General features: G+C 47.6%; 2 protein-coding genes across 11 annotated transcripts in view; both read left to right on the forward strand.

Moving 5' to 3' along the window:
* POLK (DNA polymerase kappa) overlaps positions 1–2,271 on the forward strand; it is a 65,668-nt gene extending 63,397 nt beyond the window's left edge. For 3 of the 4 annotated variants that reach the window (XM_085874536.1, XM_085874538.1, XM_085874537.1), the window contains one exon: positions 1,950–2,271. In XM_085874536.1, the coding sequence (XP_085730662.1) occupies positions 1,950–2,031 (82 nt within the window). In that variant the 3' untranslated portion in view covers positions 2,032–2,271. The remainder of the gene's footprint in view (positions 1–1,949) is intronic. The other variant, XR_015056379.1, reaches the window with a different exon arrangement.
* Positions 2,272–2,684: 413 nt separating this feature from the next.
* Positions 2,685–19,284, forward strand: part of ANKDD1B (ankyrin repeat and death domain containing 1B) — a 126,090-nt gene continuing 109,490 nt past the window's right edge. For 3 of the 7 annotated variants that reach the window (XM_085874542.1, XM_085874545.1, XM_085874546.1), the window contains exons 1-3: positions 2,685–2,822; positions 3,444–3,547; positions 3,900–3,998. In XM_085874542.1, coding sequence (XP_085730668.1) covers positions 2,789–2,822; positions 3,444–3,547; positions 3,900–3,998 — 237 coding nt within the window. In that variant the 5' untranslated portion in view covers positions 2,685–2,788. Of the gene's footprint in view, positions 2,823–2,981; positions 3,207–3,443; positions 3,548–3,899; positions 3,999–19,284 lie in introns of those variants that run through there. The other 4 variants (XM_085874543.1, XM_085874547.1, XM_085874549.1 and 1 more) reach the window with 2 other exon arrangements.

The raw sequence follows: 19,284 nt of genomic DNA on the forward strand, positions 1-19,284 counted from the left end.
ACGTCCGCCGTACAACAACACACTCACACAAGCACACAAGTGTGCGTATTTAAAAATAGATCGGGAGCAAAATTGAGTTTGGTTGTGCTTTATTAAAGTATTAGTTACAAAAATACTAAAACAATCAAATACCGGTAATAGTCTTTAATCAAATCCATCGAAATCCTCATCCTCTGTTTCGGAATCGAACTGCGCTAAACCCAACCTAGCAGGTCCACCTTCCTCGCCGTCAGAGTCACTTTCTGCACCGTGCGGCTCCTCCGAAATGATGCCGGCTTTAGCGAAAGCTCGGACAACAGTGCCAGCAGACACGTTAGCCCAGGCATCAACAATCCAGTGGCAAACTGTGGCGTAACTCGCCCGGCACTGCCTTCCACCCTTTGTGAAGCTGTGCTCTCCTTCGGTCATCCACCGCTCCCACGCCGCTCGCAGCCTCACTTTGAACGGCCGGTTCACGCCGATGTCCAGCGGTTGGAGTTCCTTTGTCAAGCCTCCCGGAATCACAGCAAGCGTAGCGTTCATCTGCTTCACTTGTATTTTCACGTCGTCGGTGAGATGAGCACGCATAGAGTCATAAATCAGGAGCGAAGGTGATGCGTGGAAAAAACCACCCGGTCTTCTTACATACACCTGCCTCAGCCACTCCTTCATCATTCCCTCGTCCATCCAGCCCTTTTCATTTGCCTTGATAATGACGCCTGCTGGAAACGTCTCTTTAGGCAAAGTCTTCCTCTTGAAAATTACCATCGGCGGCAGTTTCTGTCCATCGGCGTGGCAGCCAAGCACAACAGTAAACGAAGCCTTCTCATACCCCGTTGTGCGTATCGCCACCGTGCTGGTTCCCTTCCTCTCCACCGTGTGACTCACCGGGATGTCGAACGTGAGCGGCACCTCGTCCATGTTGGTGATGTGGCTCGGCTGGATCCGTTTGTCGCAGATGTGCTTGCTGCAGTAGGAGCGGAAGTTTTCCATCATTTCTTGATAATCCGCCGGACGTTGCTGCGCTATCGTAGTCCTGGTCCGGATGGAAAAATGGCACCGTTTCATGAAGCGAAAGCACCAAGACGGACCTCCGTGGAAATGTTCGATTTTCATTTCCTCCGCTATCGATACTGCCTTCAGTCGGATCGTGACCGTCGAAACGCTCCTCCCACTTGCTCTTTGCTCAACGATCCACTGCTCAAGTCTTTCCTCCAACTCTGGCCACCTCGCCTTGTTTCCACGGAAACTCAGCTGCGTCTTCTTCACCTGTCGCAGCTCGTTTTCCAGCTTCCTCCACTTTCGAACCATCGACTCGTTGATCTGGAAATTCCTCGCCGCGGCTCGATTCCCATGTTCCTCCGCATAGCTGATCGCCTTCAGTTTAAACTGAGCTTCATAAGCGTGTCTCTTTGCCATTTTCGGGGTTGTTAAAACAGCAATGTTCTGCATACCGCACATACCTGTTCTTTTATACATAAGCCACGCCCACATTTACCCCCAGTTCTAATGTTCACAAATACGTCCGCCTTACAATGACGACACACAAAGGGCGCACTGCACTATAGGGCGCGTCGCACATTTTGACAAAAATCTAAGACGTTTATATGCGCCTTATAGTCGTGAAAATACGGTATTCTAAAAAAATCAATAAAAGTAAGCCAAAGAGAGGGGAGAAAAGGGATAAAACTTGAGCAAGGAAAGTGGATGAGTGGCAAACTATTCTTTTGTGGAATATGTAAATTGACCCACTAGTTCCCTAACCTCACATAGATTGTACAATTTCATCTTAGCTGCATCAAAACATTATTTCCTCCTTCTCCCACCCATTCTTTTTTACCCCCCTTCTCCCCCAGCTAAAATGCTCCCTCATCAGCAACCTTTCCACAACTGGACTCAGATGATTGTTTACCCAAAACATTTGAATATTCACATGGTTGACTCATTCTGTGCATTTTCTTTCCACGCAGGAATAAACTTGTAGAAAAGCCTCCGATGAAGAAGGCAAAATATTCCCCATCCAAGAACACGATTGACAAATTCTTCAAGTAACGTATGATATTTTTATGTAGTTATTATATGTGCCGCTGTGCATCAGGAACATTTATAAATGCATTTCGATGATAATTTTATTTGTTTGCAATGGTGAAGGAAAGTCATTCTAATTGTGAGTCGACGGCATCATAATGCTGGCGTGAAAATGTTTTAAAAGCTTATATCACATGCACTTGCACAAATGTAAGTTATTAGAATTTGAATGAATGGACAATAAAGAAAAAGTATTTTTTCTGGTTTCATTGTCCCGTTAATTGTTTCATAGGATTCTCATGGAGGATTTGTGGATATTATTGGTTCATTGGGGAGATTGTACATAGATCACATGCAGTGATGCACAGTAGACATCAGTCCACTTTTACATGAATTGCAAGGACAGTAGACAATGGAACAGCACATATTGTATGTGGGATTTGTAGCTGGATTCCTTTTTTGTAGCTGCAGGTTGGTGAGACATCCATGAGCCAGCGGTTCAGATGGGAATAGGAAACGGCCCAACTGGCTTTCAAACTTAAAATAATTTGATTGGAAACAAAATCCTTGGGCTTTCTTAAAGTGGCAAAGCGTGGAGAGAAATGGAAAGCTTACGTAAATACGCGGCTGCATTTACAAGCTTTCATCGTGGTGGGAAGGGCCGCATCGCAGGGCAGGCGCAGAGTAAAGGCGCTTATCACGGGCGTGGCCACACTTATCACTGGGCGTGGCCACACCACCTGAGAACCGGCGCACCTAGCACGGCGTTTTGCAGGAAAACATGGACGATGATTTGGCTTCGGATGATGATGTCTGTGAGTGCGATCGACACGCGTTATTCTTCTCCGCCGTGCCTATTGCACATGGCGTTCCTCGATCTGCTATTATGTGTCGCTTTCACCATCGCACTGTACGGGTTTAACATTGTTCTTTGGGCGTTTGCGCTACAGTGGTTGATTTGATGATTAGGTCTCTCTGCTGGGATAAAAGTTATCACGTGCTTGACAGGTGCACTGAAACGAGGCATGAAAACGTGGTTTGGGTGTTTGCAATCGTGATCAAATCCCTATCCCACAAACACCCTGAAGGGTGTAAATCTATACGCCATTTTTGCATGAGGAGACACTCAGGGTTAATGAAGACAATGTAAGGTTAATGCAGAGGCGGATACAGCATTGTGAAAAGGAGTGTCGGGAGGGGTGAGTGTTCTTGCCCTAGAAATTGTCAAAAAAAATTCAGGGCCAATACCATAAATGAGGCAAAAATGTTGTTTTTAACAGATCTAGTTGTTGATTTGAGGGTGTAATGTATTTTTCCCCTTCCTGAAAACAGGGGGAAGGTGGGTCGGTGGGTCTACATCTACTGGACTCCCCATCCCCCAGACTTGTGTCAATGTACAAATCAGTGAGTTCTCGTTTGTCTTATCTCACTACTAGTGCTCAAGTCTGAAAAAGATCTCCATGACTCTGCAAAAAGAAACGACTTGAACAGAATCACGGAGCTCTTAAGAAAGGGAGTTAACGTGAATGCCAAGAGCTACGTAAGAGGGGTTTCGTATTACTTACACTTCCTTGTTCTTGAATGTTAAAGGTCTATCTATCTATGTTCAAAATATAGCAGACTGTCCCCCCCCCCCCCACGCAATTTTTTCCTACATGTCCCTTCTCTCTGCTTACTCATTTATTCCCAAGCTTTCCTCTTTTTTTGTTATTCCTACCCCGCTTCCTGAAACTCCTCTACGTCTGCTATAATCCTCCCTTTCATTATTCTTTTCATTTAAAGTTTCTTCAACTTAGTCACATCTCCCCCACCACCCCACTTTTCCTTATAATAAATAAATGTCCCTGAGAGGAGAGGTGACAGACACAACAAGTAATTTGTGTTTTTGCCAGACAAACCGTACTGCATTACACCTGGCAGCGGGCAAGGGACAAGAGGCTGCTGTGAAGCTGCTTTTGAACCACCATGCACTAGTTGATGATGAAGATAAGGTATGTGAAAGGAAGTGGATTTTTTGCATATTTCCAACAAAATGTCATCTTGCAAATGCAATTTGCATCATCTCGGGTTGGCTTGAATCTCGATCCAAACTATAAATTGTCATCTGGTGTTTCGCAAGCAAGTCGAATCATCGATGTCTATGCCATTCCTCGGATGAACGTTAAACTGGGCATCTCGTCTGTCGGCATTAGTTGGTGGACATTAAATATCTCACTGTGTACTTTGTGAAGAGGAGGTGAGCTATTGCCGGCAGCCTGGCCAAATGCCAAATTCCTGCCCTAACCTACAGGGGGCACTGTGTCAGTCATCTTAAACACTTAATTGACATTCTTCTTCAAACTGGGAGATCGTAGGATAATATGAAGCACGTTACAGGTCGTGAATTCCAAAGCGAGATAGCATGAGGGATAAAATTATCTCCATCGCCTTTTGTTTTGCACTTTGGATCAGCTATAGTGCATGCGTGTGCAGAGATGGCAAACCGAGTCTTGTGTCCAAACACTCGTACAGGAGGAACCAAGTGAGAAAGTTCAGAGCATTTTCCATGAAAATATCTGTAGAACAGACTAAGAGTGACAACTGACCTACGGTGAAAGAGCGGTCGAAGAATTGAATCCATCTCCACACAAACCAGGTTCACTGGGGCGCCTATCAAGTAAAGATAAGTGGCAGGCTGGTGCTCCAGCCCAAATGTGGCAATAGTACTCCATGAAGGGATGTATAGTTGTCTTATACAGGTACAAAACGGTATCAGGAGGTAAATACCTCTGCGTTCGATAAAGACAACTGGCTTGGAAGCACTCTTAGGTCAGGTCAGGTCAGGTATGGGAGCATGCGCCAGAGTAGCGCGTCGCTGCGTCCACTTTCTGCCGGTACTCGAGGGGCCTCCGTCTGGCTTTCTCCCAGGCAGATGCCTGAACCATCTCCATCTCCTTGAGATGCCGATCAACCTGCTGCAACCACGAGGCACGTGGTCGGCCCATTGGCCTCCTCCACTCATGAGGCTCCCTCGCTGAGAGAATCTGGTGAGCAGGATCAGCATCAGGAAAACGAGCCACATGTTCATACAGCCTCAGCTGACGCTCACGGACTATGCAGGTAACAAATCTCATTTGAGTCTCAGCAACCGCTCGTTGGACACAAAGTCCGACCAGCGATAGCCAAGGATTCTCCGAAGAGACCTGGTACCAAAGGAATTAAGTCTCCATCTCAGATCCCTGGTCAGAGTCCAAGTCTCACATCCATAGAGCAAGACTGGAAGCACCAAGGACCTGAAGACTCAGACTATCGTCCTCCCGCACATGTACCGCCAGCGCCACACCCCATGATCCAGTGAATCCATGACTCCCCAGGCCCGACTCAGATGTCTGTTGACCTCTGGCTCGCAGCCAGCAGAGACATGAATATCACTGCTAAGGTAAATGAATCTCTCCACGACCTCAACATCCTCACCACAAACAGGTACAGACAGGATATCAGCATCCAAGATGTCATTGAAAGCCTGGATCGTAGTTTTCACCAAGGAAACCTGTACTCCCAGCTGCTCCGACTCCTCATTCAGCACCTCAAGGGCCCCTTCAAGGATATCTAGTCTCTCTCACAAAGATGACTGCATCATCTGTGAAATCAAGGTCAGAGATCTTGACATTCCCAAACGATGCACTACAGCTTGATCTCTCCGACATCCTCCCCATAATCCAGCTCATGCAAGTGCTGAAAAGTGTGGCGGCCATTACACACCCCTGACGAACTCCAGTAACAACTGGAAATAAGTCGGAGATGGTATCACCACATCTCACAGAGCATAGTTCAGACATCAGATTGATCAGATTTGGTGGCACCCCACGAAGACCAAGAATCCTCCAGAGGGCATCCCGATTCACTGAATCGAACGCTTTACAGAGATCAACATAGGCTGCAAGCATCTCCTGCCGAAACTCTCGCCTGCGTTCAGTGAGGACCTGAAGAGCAAGGATATGGTCAGTCATTGACCTCTTTGGTGTAAATCCTGACTGCTCTGGACGCTGGTGCTCAAGCAGATGGTGGCAAACTCTGTCCATAACCATCTGAGCAAAGACCTTGCCCGGCACTGAGAGCAGCATCAACCCTCGGTAGTTGTTGCAGTGTTGGTGATCACCCTTCCCTTTCCAGAGAGGGACAACAAGGCCCCTCTTCCAGTCAGTTGGGATGATGCCTGTGTTCCAGGCAGAACACAGAACTGCATGCAACGACACGAGTGCAGCATTTTCACCAGCCATAAGAAGTTCAGCATGGATGCCACAAATCCCAGGAGCTTTACCCCATTTCAACCGGTTCACCGCAGCCTGTGTTTCCTCAAACGAAGGTGGACCACAGTTGATTGGAGGGTCAACAACAGGGATTGTAACACCCCTGACATCCAACTCGACAGCTGGTGGATCAGTCTGGTACAGCCTCTCAAAGTAACTGGTTCAATGGGCCTTCACTTCGGACTCCTCTGTTAAGAGCCTATAACCCTCTGCTCTAACTGCAGTATACCGAGGGACGGGCTTGGACGAACGCAATGCGCAAATTCCCCTGTAAGCAGGACGAGAATCACTTGACCACAGGTGATGCTCTACCCCCTCACAGAATCCTCGCACATAGGCCTCCTTGTCCACCCTTGGTGCACGTACAGTTTTTGCCTCAGCTCCCTGAACAGCTCAGCTCTGCCATTCAGCCTGCCCCTGCAATTCTGGGCAATGGTATCCAGTGTCCCTTGAGAGACAAAATTCTTCTTCGCCCACCAGTGAGTTCCAAGAATCCACCGGCAACATCAAGGACGGTGGTCTTGAAGGCACTCCACAACTCTTCAGCACCCCCCAAAGCACCCAACCCCCCCCCCAAAATCTCCACTCAGCCTGTTCGCAAACTCCTCAGCTACCCTCTCTACCCTTGAGCTTGCCAACATTCAGCCGAGGCTAGGATGGTACCATTCTCCTGGATTGAAGCTGCCACTTAAGAGTTTCTACAATAAGCCGGTGGTCAGTATTGAGGAACTGAGCACTCCGGTAGACCCTGCAGTTCTGGATCATCCTCCAGCGACCATCAACGAGGACATGGTCAATCTCCTTTGACACACCACCGACGTTGGAATACCAAGTCCAGCGATGAGCTTGTGTGCGCTGAAACTATGAACCAGCCACCCTAAGTCCATGACTTCTTGCAAAGTCAAGGAACTTAGTGCTATTAGTCCGGGAGCCAACCTGTGTACGAGGCTGTTTTAGGGTTGGACCTTACAGCCTCTGCTATAAAATTTTACACCCCCAGGATGTTTAGATATATGTTTGCAGTTCATGAAAACCAATGTTGGCAATTCATAAGCTCTTGCGAAAAATTTTGGCGGACGTTTTTGTTTGAGGAAGATTTGAAAAATTTGATAAAACAGTAATTGTCAATAAAATTTCTAAAAAAATTAAAAAATCACATTCATTAAAAATAAATGTGAACTAAATGTAAGAATTCAATCAGTGCATTGTAAAATGACAAAAAAAATTGCCTTTGTGGAAGTAAACCTCGTAAAAGTACATAATTTTGTGAAAAATGCCTTAAAAATAACGTTTTTTGAAGATGGCCTTTAGAACTTTTCTTATCATAGGCAGATGCTGCATTAGAATACTAATTTCTCTTAATGTGATATGAACATGGTATCCATGGCTAATTAAAACAGCAAATTTGAGTGAGTTCTATCAATTTTTAAAGAGAAAATTAACATTTTTGTCAACCAAAGTTACCCCTACCCCCAAAATCCTCTTACTCTATTGAACACAGTTCGGTTAAGGTTTGCTGGATCCAGGTTGGGTACTTCACAGTTCACTCTTCCAAAGGAAAATTCAATGGTGTTTGGAGTGACATGGCCCTGGAGCAGACATATAACAATGAAGGGAAGACATCGCTGTTCAAAGGCATATCTCAGGCACCAGCTGCTCGAGATAAATATGTGAAGACAGCACCATTTCTCACAGCTGTATCAGAGAACATAAAGTCTATGGCTAATCTAGGCCAACAGGAATCTACTCATCATGGAGAAACACATAAGCAGGCAACAGAAGAACATATGCATGTTGAGGAGATCAAGAAAGTGATATGCCAGCAGATGATAAACCCATTCCAGTGTAACAACCAAGTGGATCTGCTCAATAGAGCAACTGGTGAGAAGGATGCTTCGAAAGACTTGGTCCATGCTCAAGCTAAGGGCATGGAAGCCATTATGAAAGCAGAAGAGGTGGTCTCTATTAAGATTGAACCACTGAAGCTGGTAACTTTCTCCTCACAGAAGAAATCAAACCCATCAAGGCAACAGAGTTTAATCAGGATCTATCAAGATGAGACTGCAGCTACACGTGTGCTGTGTTTCTATCGAGATGCCGACCCAGTCACAAGACAGATTGCATTTTCCCATGAGTGGACAGACTACCCATCATCCCTGTTTGAGGTTGATCCACGCTTAGCACAGGGGTTTGTAATGCGCAAAGGCAACAAGTCTGATTTCGTGGCAGTGCTAATTGCTGAAGCTGAGCAGGATGTTGTTTTACAGCTGCCATCATTACCACAGAGTGACCTATACACAGTTTATCTGGTAGACACAATGGCATTTGTAAATAAATACCAAAAAATGGGTGCGAAAACATTTGGTGAACTTCCCCAGCTGTATCTTCGCAAGCTCCTGCAGTTGAAACCTGAAATGTGCAACTGTGTCAACATCATTGGTGATCAGTATGATTTTGATGATAGCCATACTTTGAAGGGTGATGAGCAGCAGAGGAGAAACCAGACAGACCAGGCAAGACAATTCTCACCATCCAAGAGTCTAGAAATTCCGGACTGGAATTTACTCATGAAGAATCCAAGAAATAAAGGAAATCTTCAGAACTTCATTGGCACTTCCCTTTGTGAGAGTCCTGAAGCTATTCCGGATGGAGTGACCATCATTCTTGGTGGTATGATGGAAAACAAAGGTCACACTCTTTCCATCACATCAGCATCAAGTTCAGTTCTGGACTTACCTTGTGAAGAACATGAAGAGGCAGACACAAGGATTATTGCTCATCTTGCATATTGTGTGGAATATCTTGATCACCATCGAGCTGTTGTGCATGCAACAGATACAGACATAATTATGCTGTGTATATATCACTTCTGCTGCTTGAACACATTGCAAGAACTCTGGATACAACGGCAGAATCAATACCTACCTATTCATGAGCTGGTAGAAGTGTTGAGCAAGAAGTACCAGAAAATCCTCTTGATGTCGCAGCTACACTTCTGTGCACATATGTGTTGTGTGGATGTGACACAGTGAGCTACCCATTCAGAAGGGGAAAAGAAGAGGTCAGGTCAGGTATGGGAGCATGTGCCAGAACAGTGCGTCGCTGCGTCCACTTTCCGCCGGTACTCCAGGGGCCTCCATCTGGCCATCCCCCAGGCAGATGCCAGGCCCATCCCCATCTCCTTGAGATGATGGTCAACCTGCTGCAACCATGAGGCACGTGGTCGGCCCACTGGCCTCCTCCACTCATGAGACTCCCTCGCTGAGAGAATCTGGTGAGCAGGATCAGCATCAGGAAAACGAGCCACATGTCCATACAGCCGCAGCTGACGCTCACGGACTATGCAGGTAACAAATCTCATCCGAGTCTCTCTCAGCAACCGCTCGTTGGACACAAAATCCGACCAGCGATAGCCAAGGATTCTCCGAAGAGACCTGGTACCAAAGGAATTAAGTCTCTGTCTCAGATCCTTGGTCAAAGTCCAAGTCTGGCACCCATAGAGCAAGACTGGAAGTACCAAGGACCTGAAGACTCGGACTTTCGTCCTCCCGCACAGGTACCGGCAGCGCCACACCCCATGATCCAGTGAATCCATGACTCCCCAGGCCCGACCCAGACGTCTATTGACCTCCGGCTCACAACCTGCGGAGACATGAATATCACTGCCAAGGTAAGTGAATCTATCCACGACCTCAACATCCTCACCACAAACAGACACAGACAGGACAGCAGCATCCAAGATGTCACCGAAAGCCTGGATCTTAGTTTTGACCCAAGAAATCCGTAATCCCAACGGCTCCGACTCCTCATTCAGCACCCCGAGGGCCCCCAAGAGGATGTCTAAAGTCTCCGCAAAGATGACTGCATCATCTGCAAAATCAAGGTCCGAGATCTTGACATTGCCAAACGATGCACCGCAACTTGATCTCTCCGACATCCTCCCTAAAATCCAGTCCATACAAGTGCTGAAAAGTGTGGGGGCAAGTACACATCCCTGACGAACTCCAGTAATAACTGGAAATAAGTCAGAGATGGTACCACCACACTTCACAGCACTCTCAGTACCAGAGTAGAGTTCAGACATCAGATCGATCAGTTTCGGTGGCACCCCACGAAGACCAAGAATCCTCCAGAGGACATCCCGATTCACTGAATCGAACGCTTTACAGAGATCAACATAGGCTGCAAGCAGCCCCTGCCGAAACTCTCGTCTGCGTTCGGTGAGGACACGAAGGGCAAGGATACGGTCAATCGTTGACCTCTTTGGTGTAAAGCCTGACTGCTCTGGACGCTGGTGCTCAAGCAGATGGTGGCGAACCCTATCAAGAATTATCCGAGCAAAGTCCTTGCCCGGCACTGAGAGCAGCGTCACCCCTCGGTAGTTGTTGCAGTCTTGGCGATCACCCTTCCCTTTCCAGAGAGGGACAACAAGGCCCCTCTTCCAGTCAGTTGGGATGATGCCTGTGTTCCTGTGAAAAGAAGAGCGGCACAGGTTTCTCTGGGACTGATAGGAAACCTTCCCCACCTTGTTGATTTTGGAAGAGATAGTGAAATGGCAGCAACAGAATGTGTCATTGATGAGGCCAGAGTATACTGGACTGCTCTGCATGGCCAAAAAGGGTTCAGCTGTTTGGATACCCTCAGGCAGCATATGTTTGTCTCTTCAAAATTAGACCTTAGGTCACTGCCAGCAACAGAAGATGCGTTTTACTTCCTTGTTTTAAGAGCATTATATCAATTGCTTCTGTATAGACGTGCACATCTCAGTGACCGAGCACTTCCCCCAGCCACAACATTTGGCAGAACCCTTATCAATGGAAAACTGGTCCCAATTCTCATGTCTAAGCCAGCCAAGCCAAACATAGACAAAACGGTGTCTTGCATGTGCAAATTATCCAAATGTCTGAAACGATGTTCATGCAAAAAGGCTGCTGTGCCTTGCTGAGTGACATGCATATGCCTTGGTCAGAGAGGTTCATGTGGTGGAGTTGTTTCAGAGAGTGACTCTTCCTCTGAAGAGGATGTTTCATGTCACAATATTGTGTTAATCCATTTCTAATTTTATCTTCCTTAAAACCATGGCATGTAAAAGTATGTTCTTGTTCCTGACCCCATTGATAGTCAAGCATTTCTGAGTTGCATAAATCTTTTGTTGTTTGACATATAACCTTGTCAATTGTAGGTAGGTTAAATCTACACCAATTGTGATATAGGAAATGAACTCCTCTTTAATAAGAGGGGTCATTTGTGTATATAGGTTTAGTGGTTATGATTTTAGGACAATATGAATTACCCCTACCCCCATCCTACATCTTCGCTTTTGCCAACATTGTGTTATCAGAGGGGGCTCGCAAAAGTGTTGACTGTGTTGTTGCGCAAGAGTTTCACCATTGCCAACATTGGTTTTCATATACTCAAAGGGTGTCTCTTTATGAAAATCAACACAAAAATTTTATAGCAGACCGGGCAATTTTTTTTTAATTTTGATCGGTTGGCTCCCGGACTATATTCTGGTTCACATTTCCAGACCCATGGGGACCAACACACGCATCCATATCAGTTCCAGTCGATGCGTTGAAATCCCCCAAGACGAGAAGAGTATCTCGCCTGGGGTACTGATCAACCACTTACTCGAGTGTGGCGTAGAATGTGTCTTTCACGGTGAGATCACTCGCTTCAGTCGGAGCATAGACAAAGACCAGGGAAACGACACCGAAGGAGTGACGAATCTTTAGTCTCATAATACGCTTGTTGACCGGTGTTACCTCAATTATCATTGGAGTCAGCTTGTAGGACACAGCTACAGCAACTCCTTGGGCATGGTAACCATCAGAGCGACCAGCCCAATAGTAGGTGTAACCACCCGCCATGATCTCGGCGCAATCCGGTCTCCGAACCTCAGAGAGTGCTGCAATACCGATGTCCAAACGCTTGAGCTCAGATAATAACAGGGACAGGTGATCAAGCTTTCTTAGGGATCAGACATTCCAGGCATCAACCCAAAGAGACCGCCTCAGGCTAACTCAAGGAGACCGCCGTGTGGTGGACGACACCTCAGCACCACCCCGACACACTCCCGCAATCAAATCTTCCCCTGTGGTTTCCCTCCTATCATCAAAGATTGGGGGTCCCGAAGGCTTTGCCCCAATCCCGTCATCCGGTGACCTGCCCTGTGAAGGGAAGCTGCATGGGAGGTACTCCCACAGAGTGGGTTTTCAGATTTTTTTTTTTTCTGCAAGCACTCTTAGCAATACCAAAAATGTACTTTTCCCAACAAAGTTAGAGCAGATAGCCAAACCAAGAAGCCAAAGCTCAGATGATTCTGTTGACCTTGAAGACCCCATGTGGACGGAAGGGAAATACCTGTTTCTCGAGTGAGACATCGCCAACAATTTAGTTTTCTTTGCATTGAAGGTTTCCAGCCAGTCATGCCCCCCACTTCAATACATTCTCTAAATCATTGTCCAGCGAAACTCCAACCTCATGACTCATGCTGAGTGAATCAGCAGATGTACCCGAAAGGCCAGCTGATGCAGAACATTATCAGGAAGATCATTGACATAAACATGAAACAGAGTGGGATCAAGGCCTGAGCCCTGTGGAATACCAGAATTAATGGATCAAGTAGGATAAGATTGACCCTCAAGTGCCACCTTCATCATGCAATTTGTAAGGAAAGCTGAAATGATTGAATGCGTCACTGCAGATGCATCACATGACTGAAACTTGTGAACCAGACCTTTTGTCACACTTTATCAAAGGCTTTTCAGATATCCCAAGCAACTAATTGAGCCTCACCCTTGAGCTCAAATGTCCTGTTGAAATGATCCGTAATTAACGATGGCAGATCACCAGTAGAGCGAAAATGGCGAAAGCCATACTGGCAGTCAGTGACAAGTTTATTGGCCTCCAGATGGCTGAGAAGTTGTTCGTTGAAGCATTCAAATACCTTACTTATTACAGGAAGCAGGCTGATGGCATGATAGTTTCTTGGCTCAGACTGCTCACCAGCTCCCTTGAAAATAGGGACAACAGAAGCCACTTTCCAGGATGAAGGAAACACCGAAGCAGACAAGTACAGGTTGTATAGCTTGGAAAGAATCGATGACAGTTCAGGACAACATATCTTCAATACAATCATAGGGATTCTATCAGGATCCATCACTTTTGAGGCATCTAGAGTACAAATAATTCTGGCAACCTTCTTCGGAGTGATGAATGGAACGGGAATATCAGAGTCTGTACGAGATGGAGAATCAGGAAGAGGGTGTCCCTGATCATTGAGGGTAGAATTAGAAACAAAGTGATTTAAAAAGAGGTTAGCCTTATCCAGAGGTGAAGTAACAACCTCAGGTCCATGAAAGAGGAGGTGTCGATATTTATTGTGGTTTTGGCACTCTGCCAAAAGTCTCGAGAGCCAAGCCGCTGAGTCGCAATGGAATCAGCTGCAGAAGCTGCATATTGCTGCTTCGCATCCTCAAGAACTCTTTTACAGAGGTTACTTGCTTTGTGGAACAGACATTTGGACTCCAGAGATCCTTGCACATGGTACTGCTTGAAATAGTGGTTGTGATGAGCAATTGCTGATGCACAAGCTGGAGTGAACCATAGATGGGAATGAATCTTCACTTGATAGATACGTGAGGGAATATAAATGTCCCTACTCGTGCAAATCCATTGGGATATTTCCTTGGCGACCAAATCAAGACCAGGACTAAAAGCTAAGGTTCATGGCACATCAGCAAGAAATGAACGAAATCCATCTCAATTGGCTTTCGCAATCTGAAAGGGTGGTGAAAAGGATGCACTGGAGTTGAGAATGAGGAGTAAGAAACACAAACAGAAACAGTGGAATGATCCGAGTTACCATTTGGAGGCAGGATGTTGGCAACACAGTCACCAGGGTTAGAGCACAACAAGATCAAGCAAGGCTCTTCCATTTGAAGCACCGACAGGAATATGAGTGGGAGAGGAAAAAATTTTGATGAGAGATTGTAAAATTATAGGTATCGTTACCAGGAGTGTCAGTATTAGGAGAGCGTACCAGAGATTCCTTGTGGTGAACGTTGAAGTTACCAAATACCATGATGTGTGCAGAAGGGTGGAGTAAAATAGCCCTGTCAATGCTGTCTGAGATTGCATCGAGCACGGCACAAGAGGGAAAGAAAGGCGAGCGACACAGAAAGAAGAGATATGTTGTTGAATGCAAGGGAGCAAGGCGGAAACGCATAAATTTGTGAGAGCCACTTTCAAGATAATTTTTACGTGCTAAAGCTCGAGAGTTTAACATAGTTACCAAGACCATGAGAAAAGGAGGGTGATCGTCGGTGATAAATGTAACCAGGTAACTTGAAAGAAATACAGGAGATGCCACTGTCCAACCTACACTCAGATAGAGCTGAACAGGTAAGTTCGGTTAAGTTAAGCTGAACAAAAGTTTGCACAGAAGAAAAGTTGGAGCAAAAGCCCCTGACAGTGGAGAAACAAATTGTTGTGTTAGAGACAGGATGCAACTATGTAGGTCAGTGTAATCAAACTCACGGCTTTTAATCGTCGGGTCTCACAAAATGGTGGGAGCATCATAAAACAGGAGGGGCACGGTAAACCAGTGCAGTTGTCATAAAGCAACAGTGCAAACAACCATTAGCTCACAGCACTTATGTAACATGCCAGTCTGCAGACATAGCACTTTCCCTCCCTTTTGGAAAGTTCAGGTGTGGAAAGAGGACACAAAGTCCTGCAGGTAACCTGGGCATGCCCAGACCCAGACAGGCCGAGGTTGAGGTCCATCCAGTGGAGGTTGTGGCCTGGGCAACTGGGCAGCATGCATGTTTAGTGGTGCATTGGCCGGCAGGATGTCAGATGCGTCTTGAAGGGTCATGGACGCCTCCAGCAATGCTGCAGGCATAGCCAGGGGAGCAGGCACGTCCACACCAGAATTTGAGGGAGCCAGCCTGGTGTTAGCTCAGTGGTTGGGTGGCGGCTTGGGATCCCAGGGTCCTGAGTTAAATCCCCGTCGGCCGCTGAATTAATACACCAGGGGGTTGACTCAGCCTGTCAATCTTCCGAGGTCGGCATAATGAGTACCAGTTCCAGTGTGTGTACTGGTAGAGGGGCACTGCATCAGCGACACAGTCGCGCTTCAAGAAATGATAGCTACCCCGGCAGCTAAGCTGCCATACGACCACCAGCATGAGGGAGCCGGCACCTTCCGTCGTCGGCTGGCATGCCAACGGGAGCGGTCAGTCAGCTGGAATGTAGCTGGCCCCAGCTGACGGCTAACCTGAAGAGGCATGGACCAGAAGGAGCGCAGTTTGTTGTCACGATGAGGGCGACGGGTTCTGACCCAATCTAAGACCTGGATGGTGGGCATCTTCACCCTGCATGCCCTATCAAAGCACTGCTTAATCTTGTGTTGGCACTCCTTAACTGCAGCCTGAGTGTTGCTCGCAGGAACCTGAGCTGCTGAGGCCCGAAGCCTATCCAGGGGCAGCTGCAGCTCATGGCCAACCATCAATGATGCTGGTGAGACTCTGGTAGTGGAGTGTTGTGTTGCCCTGTAGTGTAGCAGTGTCTGGAGTAAAGCCGTTTGAAAAGTGGAACCCTGGGCCAGGTGTGTTCGAATGCTGTTTTTCAGCGTTTGGTTGAAATGCTCTACCCCTCAGTTAGTCTGGCGATGGTAGAATGCTATGCGGATGTGGCGAACCCTATGGCCCTCCAGGAACGAAGATAACTCTGCCGGGGTGAATTGAGGCCCATTGTCAGTGGTGATGGCCTGAGGGAGCCCCCAGCGTGCAAAGAGCATGTCCAGGCCGTCTGCCATTGCTCTAGTGGTGACCATCCCCACGTGGATTACCTCCGGCCATTTGGAGTGCAGGTCATAGATCACCACCAGAAAGCGATGGTGATGAGGAACATCATGGATTTCACCACAGATGTCTAATTGGACATGTACCCATGGCCTGGTTGGCCAGACGAGCAGATGCAGGGAGGTGGGGCCGGAGGGCAGGTTTTGCCACTGACCAGGCAAGCGGTGCTGTCCTTTACCATGGCTTTGATGTCACGGTCGATCCTGGCTACCACATCAAGTCCCAGCACCTCTGTTGAAGCTTCACTATGCCCAAGTGACCCTCATGCACCATCCCCAAAACACGCGCACGCGAAGCATTTGGGACCATAGTACAGAGCCGTGGGCCACACAGGTGTCATTCCAGCAGGATAGGTCCTCTTTGACATGAGCGAACGGCATCAGCTCCTCAATCAGGCACATGGGATGGCCATCTAGTCCTGATGTGGGTGCAGAGTGTTGAGTGGTGGAGTCCTGTTCAGAGGCCTGCTGGAGCTCCTGCAGGGACACCGTGGCTTGAAGAGGGGCATGAAGCAACTGAATGAGATCATGCTCTCCACTGTCAGAGCAACTGGTAGAGGTCAGTGTGTTAACTGAGCGGGAGAGTAGGTCTACCACCACATTCTGCGTGCCAGGCATAAACTAGAGCTGAAAGTTGTACTGATAGAGGCGTTTGGACCACCGATGCAGTCGGAGCTGTTTGTGGCCTGTGCCTGAGGTAGACAGCACAGTTGTGAGTGCTTGGTGGTCGGACTGGAGGGTGAACGCACGGCCATCCAAACAGATATGCCACCACTCACATGCCCAGACGCAGGCCAGCACCTCACATTCACTCACAGAATACCGCTGTTCCGTAGGAGTCAGGGCCCGGAAGCAAAGGCGATGGGCTTCTCTATGCCATCCTGCACTTGCGAGAGCACAGCTCCCACGGCAGTGGCCGATGCATCGCAGCTGACTAGGATGTGGCTAGCCAGGTTGAAGTGAGCCAGGATATGTGATGTGGTAAGCTGGGATTTCAAGAGGAGGATGGCCTCAGCACAGGCCGGTGTCCAAACCCAGGGCTCGTCCTTTCTGAGTAGCTGGCGGAGCGGTGCCAGTGTGGTGGAGTATCACGGCAGGAATTGCAGGAATTACGCCATCATGCCCAGGAAAGAAGCAACGTTGGCTGATGAGGTGGGCTCCAGAATGCGATGGATTGCCTCGATGTTGGATTGAAGCGGGTAGATGCCTAGAGCTAACAGGCGGAATCCCACAAACTCAATAACCCGCACAGAAAACACACACTTTTCACCATTCAAGGTGAGGTTCATCATGGTTCACTCTCATCATGGACAGATCTGTCAGACCCATGTACGACGATGTCATCTAGGTAAACGGCCACTCCTGAAATCCCTGCTAGGATGGAGGACATCACTTTCTGAAAGCAGCTTGGAGCCGAGCTGAGCCCAAAAGGCATCTTGGTGTAGCGGAATACTCCAGCAAGGGTGACAAACGCCGTCAGGTCCCTGCTATTGGGGCGGAGGGGCACTTGGAGGTCGCCCTGGCGAAGGTCCAGCTTATAAAACACCGTGAAGCCAAAGAACTGGGTGGTCAGTTCCTCAGATGTGGGAAGTGGGTATTTGTCTGGGCTGACAGCCATGTTTACTGCATGAAGGTCCACACAGATATGCAGTCCTCCTGATTTTTTTTTTTCTGGAAACCACCAGCTTTGTTATCCAAGGGGCTGCATTGACTGGTTTGATAATTCCAGTTGCCAACAGGAGTTTGAGTTTAGCAGCTACCTCATCATGGAGAGCGAGCGGGATGCGTCGCAGTGGCTGGATGAACGGGGTCACCGTAGAGTCGAGGAGGGGCTGGTGGGTGATGGTGGTGAGGCAGCCCAGTCTGTTAAACAGTATGGGTCATTTCTGCTGCCAAGGGGAGGTGACCTGCAGAACTGCTGACCCACTGGCATCCATTAGGGAGAAACCTAGCCTTGTGAAGAAGTCAAGGCCCAGGAGGTTGGCACCGCGAAGGGCGATGTGGATGAGAACACAGTCAAGTGCTTGGTGCAGCAGCACACAGGTGGTTGGATGGTGCCCATTCCGTCGATTTTGGAACTGCCATACCTGGAAAGAGCAGTGGAGGGGTGCTGCAGCAGCAGGTGGGTGAAAAATCGTTTATAAGTATCCAGGTTGAGTAAACATACTGTAGCCCGTGTCCAAGGGCAAGGGTACACACACATCACGTAGTTGAACGGTGCATGTTTTGAAAGCCACCAAGCTGGAGCACACATTGTGTATAATGGTGGGCATTGTGTGTGGAGGTTGCACACTTGGCAGAGGACTTAACTTGAAATGCAATTTCCACAGTTTTTGAAAACAGTAAATCGTCTGGTTCTAATAAAAGTCTCTCGCGCACTTTTACACTCAATGTGTTTTTTCGATGTGCAAGTTCCTGATCATCTCATCTTGCAGGGTCCCAAATTTACAGAAGCTAACTAGTCCTCTCAAGTTTGCAATGTATTGGTGAACTGACTCACCCGGCAGTTGTTGACGCTGCCTGAAAAGAAATGCCGGAGAAGAACGCTCTGTGGGGCTGTGAAATGTGTTTCCAGAAGGGTCATGGCCATAGCGATTGTGTTAGCAGTGCCCAGTGTCCCAAATATCCACTGGCCTTCTGCACCCAGGCAATAGAGCAGCAAAGCTTTTTTCCCTTGCATCACTCACGTCTTCCAAGCCAAGCGTGATGATGTAAGTTTCAAATTAGCGAATTCAGAGAGTCCACGGCATTGGAGACTCACCTGGCAGAGCGAGGAAGGAAGGAGGAGGTTGAAGAAAAATTTCATCCATCTTTGTTGCCAATTTTGTGCTCGAGGCAGGACACGACTGCATAGATCAGTGTAATCAAACTCACGGCCTTTAATTGTCGGTTCTCACAAAATGGCGGGAGTGCTGTAAAACAGGAGGGGCACCGTAAACCAGTGCAGTTGTCGTGAAGCAACAGCTTAAGATTATAATTCACTCATAATGTAATTATCAGGAAATTATAAAATTATAACAATATATTTAAATAAAAATTCTCAGATTCGGATCCAGATCTGGATCTTCACCAAAATCTAATAAATTTGTCCTTATCACATACCCAACCTGTCCACAAAAT

This window comes from Eptatretus burgeri, chromosome 3 (genome assembly GCF_056783735.1).
Source record: "Eptatretus burgeri isolate ZD-2024b chromosome 3, Ebu_testis_v1, whole genome shotgun sequence".
NCBI classification, from domain to species: domain Eukaryota; kingdom Metazoa; phylum Chordata; class Myxini; order Myxiniformes; family Myxinidae; genus Eptatretus; species Eptatretus burgeri.